General features: G+C 66.3%; 1 protein-coding gene across 2 annotated transcripts; it reads left to right on the forward strand.

Moving 5' to 3' along the window:
* The first annotated feature begins 729 nt into the window (after positions 1–729).
* Positions 730–6557, forward strand: KRT8 (keratin 8). 2 transcript variants are annotated; one of them, XM_030037377.2, is made up of 9 exons: positions 730–1361; positions 3016–3224; positions 3822–3882; positions 4003–4098; positions 4183–4347; positions 4709–4834; positions 5449–5669; positions 6121–6176; positions 6266–6557. In XM_030037377.2, exons 1-9 carry the CDS (start codon positions 1029–1031, stop codon positions 6448–6450), a joined length of 1452 nt encoding a protein of 483 aa, XP_029893237.1. In that variant the 5' UTR covers positions 730–1028; the 3' UTR covers positions 6451–6557. The 2 variants fall into 2 exon arrangements, with proteins under 2 accessions (XP_029893237.1, XP_029893238.1); XM_030037378.2 differs by having other exon boundaries at positions 6269–6557.
* The last annotated feature ends 1173 nt before the right edge of the window (positions 6558–7730 follow it).

A 7730-nucleotide genomic window follows, 5' to 3' on the forward strand; every position in this document is an offset into this window, starting at 1 on the left:
GCTTGGGGATGTAGGCTGGTGACATGGTGCTGGGGACACGGGCTTGGGGATGCTGGCTTGGGGTCATAGGTTGGGGATGTGAGGCTGGGGACATGGGTTGGAGATACAGACTTGGGGACATGGGCATGGGGACACAGACTTGGGGGTGTAGATTGGGGACATGGGTCTGGGGAAGGGTTTGGGGTCATAGGATTGGAGACGTGGGCTGGGGACAGAGGGTGGGGATGCCGGCTTGGGGATGTAGGCTGGGGACATGGGGCTGGGGACGCAGGTGTGGGGACCCAGGTTGGGGACCCAGCTGGGGACATGGGGCTGGGGACGCAGGTGTGGGGACCCAGGTTGGGGACCCAGCTGGGGACATGGGGCTGGGGACGTGCCTTGGGGACACGGGTTGGGGACTCGCCCCATGCCGGGGCCGAGCCAGGGGGGTTTCACCCCCGAGCTGGGTGCGGGTCTGTGGGTGCCAATGGGGGGGGTGGGGGTCTCCACCAGCCACATTTTGGGGCGACCACCCACCCCCGCAGCCCCGGAGGGGGTCTCACCCCCCCGGACACCCCAAGACCTCGCCCCCCGCTGCTCCGCAATGGGCAGGATCCAGCCCCAGCCCCGCAGCCAGGCGGCTCCCGGCGGCTCCGAAGGGGTTAAGGAGGAGCCGGTGCCGCTTCCCGGGGGCTGGCGGCTCTCCCAGCCGCTCTCCTCCCCCGGCTCCTGGGTATAAACCGGGAGCTGCTCACCCCACCCCGGATCCGGCCTCCCGTAACCCGTCCTGCCCGTCCTGCCTGTCCTGCCACCACCCTCCTGCCTGCCCGGCAACCCTGCCCGCTTCCAGCCCGCTTCCAGCCTCCTTGCAACCTCCTTCCAGCCTCCTTGCAACCCTCTTCCAACCTCCTTGCAACCCTCTTCCAACCTCCTTGCAACCTCCTCGCAACTTCCTTGCCCATCTTGCAACTCCCTCGCACCCTTCTTCCAAACTTCTTGCCCGTCTCCCAACCTTCTCGCCCATCTCACGACCCTCCTGCCCGCTCACCATGTCCGTCACCATCACCAGGAAGACGGTGAGAAGCAGCTCGGTCGTACCCGGCCGTTCTTTCAGCTCCCACTCCTACACCGCCGGCCCCGGAGTGAGGATGAGTACGGCTTCAGCCTTCGGTGGCTACGGTGGGAGCCGTTACGGAACCGGGCTGTACCGGGGTCCAGCCGTCCTGCCTGGGACGGGGGGTGGCATCACGGCCGTCAGCATCAACCAGAGCCTCCTGACACCCCTCAACCTGGAGATCGACCCCAGCATCCAGCGGGTGCGCAAGGAGGAGAAGGAGCAGATCAAGACCCTCAACAACAAATTCGCCTCCTTCATCGACAAGGTGGGGCTGGGCTGGGGTGAGACCCCGCAGGGAGAGGGCTGGGACCCCCCTTGGGGACCTCCTGAGTCCCTCAGGGACCTCTTGACCCTGTCAGGCACACCCTGAGACCCTCAGGGACATTGAGACCCCCTCGGGGACCTCCTGGCCCCTTCAGGTCCATCCTGAGCCCCTTGGGGACACTGAGACCCCCTTGGGGACCTCCTGAGCCCCTTGGGGACCTCCTGGCCCCGTCAGGCACACCCTGAGCCCCTTGGGGACATTGAGACCCCCTTGGGGGCCTCCTGACCCCCTGTGGGACCTCCTGGCCCCTTCAGGTCCATCCTGACCCCCTTGGGGACATCCTGGCTCTCTTGGGGACATCCAGACCTCCCTGGGGACACCCAGACCCCTTTGGTCACATTTTGGACCCCTTGGGGACCTCCTGGCCCCTTTGGGGACATCCAGACCCCCTCGGGGACACCCTGGCCCCTTTGGGCACGTTTTGTCCCCCTCAGGGACCTCCTGCCGCCCTTGGGACCCCCATCGCCCCCCTCAGGGACCCTCTGACCCCCTTTGGGCACATTTTGCCCCCCCTCTGGGACCTCCTGGCCCCCCTGGGGACACGCAGCTGGCTGTGGGGACACCCTGGTCCCCTCCCACTGCTGGGGACATGGCGGCCGAGCCTGCAGGCAGGGAGCGGCGCCGGAGCAGGAGCTGGGATGGGACGGGATGGGGGGGGAGCGTTCCCTGCCCCCCCCCAAGTGCAGTGGGGGCATCCCCCACCGAGGAAGCAGCCAGTGCTGGGGTGGGTGCCCCACTCCCGCCGGCACCCAGCACCTTCCTCCCCAGCACCCGCTTCCGGATGCTCCGCTGGGGCTGGGCTCCTCGCCCCATCGTGGGCTGGGGGGGGACACGGGGGTTCCCCTGGGGGCAACCCCAGATTGCACCCGGCACCCCAGGTTTACACCCCAGATCTGGCGACCCCAGACTTGCACCCCAGCACCCCAGATTGCACCCGGCACCCCAGGTTTGCACCCCAGACCCGGTGACCCCAGACTTACACCCCAGGACCCCACAAGCACCCCAGACCCAGTTTGCACCCCAGGACTCCAGAATTGCCCCCAAGACCCCCTGGCTTGCACCTGGGACCCCAGATTTGCACCCAGGACCCCAGATCTGCCCCCTGCCACCCCTCTCACCCACCCCACCCTCTGCTCCTTGCAAGCCAGCGCCCAAGACCCCCCCAGCCATGCACCCAAGACCTCCACGTTTGCACCCAGGACCCCAGCCTTGCACCCCAGATCCAGCTTGCTCCCAGGACCCCAGACTTGCACCTATGGATCCCAGATCTGCCCCCTGCCACCCACTCCTCTCGCCCACCTCACCCTCTGCCCCTTGCAAACCAGCACCTGGGACCCCCAGCCTCGCACCCAGGACCCTCAGCCTTGCACCCCAGATCCAGCTTGCACCCAGGACCCCAAATTTGCACCCAGGACCCCACATTTGCATTCAGGACCCCAGGTCTGCCCCCTGCCACCCCTCTCACCCTCTGCCCCTTGCAAACCAGCACCGAGCACCCATCTCCATGACCCACCTCGTGCAGCAGAACCCGTCCCCAGGGTGGGATTCGCAGGGTGGGGGGGCTGACGCTGACTCCCCCCCCCCTCCTCCCCAGGTCCGGTTCTTGGAGCAGCAAAACAAGATGCTGGAGACCAAGTGGAGCCTCCTGCAGAACCAGAAGACCACCCGCAGCAACATGAGCGGGCTCTTCGAGGCGTACATCGCCAGCCTGCGCCGCCAGCTCGAGGGCCTGGGCCAGGAGCGCCTGCGCCTGGAAGCCGAACTGGGCAACATGCAGGGGCTGGTGGAGGAGTTCAAGAACAAGTCAGTCCCGTCCCCGCGGCCGCGACACCTTCTCGGGGTGTCGTGTGCGGTGGGGGCGGTTGGGGATGCGGCACGGGCCCCCTCGTCGGCGTCTTCGCCTTGGGGTGCAGCGTCCCACCGTGTCGCTGAGGTGTTTGGGGTGGGGAGCTGGGGATGCTGGGATGGGGCTGGAGCGTCCCCTCCGGCTGTCATCGGGGTGGCTTTGCCCGGGGAGGGTGGTTCTTCCACTGCGAGGGGCATCCGGGTGGATGGGACCCCCTGTCCCTGCATCCCTGTGTCCCCATGTCCCCGCATCCCAGTCTTCCCATGTCCCTGCATCCCTACATCCCCCGCATCCCTATATCCCCTGTATCCCCATGTCCCCATACCCCCATGTCCCTGTATCCCCCATATCCCTGTATCCCCCATATCCCCATGTCCCTGAATCGCCATATTGCTATATCCCTACATCCCTGCATCCCCCATACCCCCCACGTCCCTGCATCCCTGTATCCCCCGTGTCCCCGTATCCCCATGTCCCCATATCCCCATATCCCTGTATCCCCCGTATACCTGTCCCCCCCATCCCCATCTCCAAGCCCTCCCCTCTTCCCCAAGGTACGAAGAAGAGATCAACCACCGCACCGAGAAGGAAAATGAGTTTGTGCTGCTCAAAAAGGTGAGGGGGGGCCCCGGGTCTGGCAGGGGCCAGGCAGCATGGGCTGGGGGGGGCTGACGGGGACGGGGACGGCCTGACGGGGACGGGGACGGCCTGATGGGCTGCCTGCTCTGCCCCCAGGACGTGGACGAAGCCTACATGAACAAGGTGGAGCTGGAGTCACGGCTGGAGAGCTTGACCGATGAAATCAATTTCTTGAGGCAGCTTTATGATGAGGTACGGGGTCACCTCCCTCGGGGGGGGGCCCACACGTGCACCGAGTTGCCCGTGCTCAGCCCGGACGCCATTCCTTGCCCGCAGGAGCTCCGGGAGCTGCAGTCTCAGATCTCCGACACCTCCGTCGTCCTCTCCATGGACAACAACCGCAGCCTGGACCTGGACGGGATCATCGCCGAGGTGAAGGCGCAGTACGAGGACATTGCCAACCGCAGCCGCGCCGAGGCCGAGAGCATGTACCAGATCAAGGTGAGCCGGAGCACCAGCCCCGGGATGCGGGATGCTCCAACCTGGCCCCCCTGCTGCCGGTGGTCCCCGCTCCTCCCTGATCTGGGATGAAGGAAGCGCAGGCTCCTTCCTCCTCCTCCCTGTGGCTTCACCCTGCAACCCAGCCGGGCAAACACCCTCCCTGCCCCGGAGCAGGCGGCTGCTGCGTGGGAGAGATCCCGGCTCCAAACCCAACCGGAGCCACCACAGCCCAGCCCGGAGCGTCCCTCCTGGCATGGGCACGTCCCGGCTCTTTTCTCCCCAATTTTGGGGGTTCTGGGGGAAGGAGGTGTGTGTGTGGGGGGGCACCCCATCTCCATCCTGCCCGCTCCGGTCTCTGCAGTACGAGGAGTTGAAGACGACAGCCGGGAAGCACGGGGACGACCTGCGCAACACCCGCAGCGAGATCAACGAGCTCAACAGGCTGATCCAGAGGATCCAGGCGGAAATCGAGGCGCTCAAGAACCAGGTCTGGGAATGGCCCCCGGGGCGGGAAAGTGGGGGAGACGCTGCCCGCTCCTCCCACTGCCGCCCTCCCCCACCAGCACCCCCGTGGCCCCTCTGGGCCTTGAGCCCCCCCCCTCCCGCAGCCGCCTGCGGAATCCTGTGGACCCTACCCTTGGGAGCCCCAGATCGGAGGAGGGATCGATATCCCCTAGATGCGGGGGGGGGGGTGTGTCATAGCGTGGGGGCACAGGATGCTGGGGGGCATGGGGGATGCTGGGAGGGGTGAGGGATAGTGGGACATGGGGAGTAGGGGATGCTGGGAGGGATGCTGGGGGTTGTGGGGATGAAGGATGCTGGGCTACAGGGGATACTGGGGGGTGAGGGGTACTGGGATGTGGGATTTTCAGGGGTGAGGGATGCTGGGGGACAGGGGATGCTGGGACATGGGAGATTCTGGGGGGCGATGGGTGTGGGGGATGCTGGGGGGAGCGAAGGGTGCTGGGGGGTGAGGGATGCTGGTGCATGGGGCCTGCTGGGGGATGCAGAGGCACAGGGAGTGCAGGAGCACTGGGGATGCTGGGACACGGGGGACCCCCCAGCCCCTTCTCCAGGTCACCCCCTGGCCGTGCCTTGCAGCGAGCCAGCCTGGAGACGGCCATTGCGGAGGCGGAGGAGCGCGGGGAGCTGGCCCTGAAGGATGCCAGGGGGAAGCTGGCCGAGCTGGAGGCAGCTCTGCAGAAGGCGAAGCAGGACATGGCCCGGCAGCTCCGCGAGTACCAGGAGCTCATGAACGTCAAGCTGGCCCTGGACATCGAGATCGCGACCTACAGGAAGCTGCTGGAGGGAGAGGAGAGCAGGTGGGGACACTCCCGCCTTGCTGGCACCTGCATCCCACATCCCATATCCCCCAGGGATCCCGTGGGCATCCCATGGGCACCCTGCATCCCGTATGCCGCATCCCATGGGCACCCTGCGTTCCGTATGCCACATCCCGTGGGCACCCTGCATCCCGTATCCCACATCCCATGGGCACTCTGCATCCCATATCCCCTGGGCATCCCACATCCCATATCCCCCGGGCATCCCACATCCCGCATCTGTTGGGCATCCCGCAGCCCCACCCCGGCTATCCGCAGCTCAAGGCTGTGGCCAGGACCAGAAGGACCCTGTGTCCCTCTGCCACTGCTCCCCCCCCCCCCCCAACCTGGCCTTTGGCATGTCCCTTAGCCCCTACCCTGACACTCGGCGTGTGTCCTGTCTGTTGTGTTGTGTGTCCCCCCCCCCCCCGCCCCAAATTTCTCCTGGCAGGCTGGAGTCCGGCATGCAAAACCTGAGCATCCACACCAAGACGACGGGGTACTCGGGTAAGGCAGGGGGGTGACTGGGACCCCCCCCCTACTTGGGTGCCACCCCCCCGGTACCACCACGCTCACGGCTGGTCCCTCTCCCCCAGCAGCCGGCTTTGGCGGGGGCTTCGGGGGGGGCTTCGGCACCTCCTTCGCCAGCGCCGGCTACGTTGTGCCCCCCCCCGCCCTGGAGAGCTCGCCCCTCACCAAGTCCCGCGCCATCGTCATCAAGAAGATCGAGACCCGCGACGGCAAGCTGGTGTCCGAGTCCTCCGACGTCCTGGCCAGCTGAGCACCCCCCCTCCCCGGGGGGGTCCCTCCGCAGGAGCCTTTGGTGGCCGGATCCGGCCCGCAGGCGGATGGGACCCCCAGCAACCCCTACCACCCCAGGGCAACCTGAGCCAGTGCCCCCCTCCCCGTCCCCACCGAGGGCTCCAACCCCCCCTGGTCCCCACCCCCCTCTTCCATCTGTCCTGGCCCCCCCATGTCCCCATCGGAGCTGTGGGGTGGGAAATAGGGGGGCCTGGCCCCCCCCCGGGGGGCTCCTGCCGGCTCCGCTGCTGGAATAAAACCTTTGAAATACAGAGTTGTTTTGGTAAACACCGGTGCCGGGAGCTGCTGCCCATGGGGATGTGGGGGACCTGGAGAAGTGTCCCCCCCCCCACTGCCAGGGCTGCCGGGATCCGTCTTGGGGCGCCAGGGTCTGTCCCAGTGTCAGGACAGTGTCAGGATCTGTCCCAGCCCGCAACTGTGCAGCCCCGTGCCATGCGATGCGTTGTGGGGTGTCTTTTAGGGTCCCCAACACCAGCCTGCAGGGGTGTTAATTACAACTCTCGTTAGCGCTGGCTGTAACGAGGCTGTGGCCGGCGGCATTCAAAGTCCAACTGGCCAAATCCTGCGGTGTTTTCCCCCAAACCAAGGTTCTCTCCAGGATCCAAGTGACGGCTCCCATCACGTCTGTCCTACATCGCCCGGATCCGGGAGCTGCCCCAGGCTCAGCCCTGCGGGATTCTCCGGGATTCTCCAGTGTCTCGTAGGACGGTTGAGCCCTGGGGTGCGGCTAGGGGGAAAAGTGTGGGAGCCTTTTATTTTCGGCTCCCTCTGCACCCCGAAAAGCCATGGGATCGTCCGCCCGTGGGGTTTGCTGTGCCAAAAGTGGGGCCAGAGAGGCCCCAAGTCACCCAGGGAGGAGGGGACACCCCCCTGGGTGCCCACCCATGTCCCCCTTTTCCCCCCTGAGCCGTAGTCACAGGGAGGGAGTGAAGCAGCCCCGTTTGGGGGTCCCAGGCCCCCCGCTCCGAGATCCAGCCCTGGGAATAGTGGTGGGGGGTGTGTTTAATGGGATTTTCCACCCCAACCCCCTCAGAGGTGATGGGGGACATGACCGGGGCTACTGGAGCTGGTGGTGGCAGAGACATGGGGGGGGCAAGTGGGCTCAGAGCTGTGCCCAGGGTGTCCCCGGGGGGGGGCAGCAGGATGGGGGATGTTGGCTTGGAGTGGGGATGCAGCTGACGAGGACTTTGCCCCTTGGTTAATAATTAGCAGCACCGGCTTGTTTGGTCTGGGGACAGA

Source organism: Aquila chrysaetos, chromosome 15, assembly GCF_900496995.4.
Source record: "Aquila chrysaetos chrysaetos chromosome 15, bAquChr1.4, whole genome shotgun sequence".
NCBI classification, from domain to species: Eukaryota; Metazoa; Chordata; class Aves; order Accipitriformes; family Accipitridae; genus Aquila; species Aquila chrysaetos.

Excerpts from the sequence above, each read along its gene's own strand:
- KRT8 (XM_030037377.2), top strand. The coding sequence starts at position 1,029 with ATGTCCGTCACCATCACCAGGAAGACGGTGAGAAGCAGCTCGGTCGTA. Across the intron at positions 3,225-3,821 it reads GTGGAGGAGTTCAAGAACAA|GTACGAAGAAGAGATCAACC; the intron begins GTCAGTCCCGTC and ends CTCTTCCCCAAG. Across the intron at positions 4,099-4,182 it reads TGAGGCAGCTTTATGATGAG|GAGCTCCGGGAGCTGCAGTC; the intron begins GTACGGGGTCAC and ends CCTTGCCCGCAG.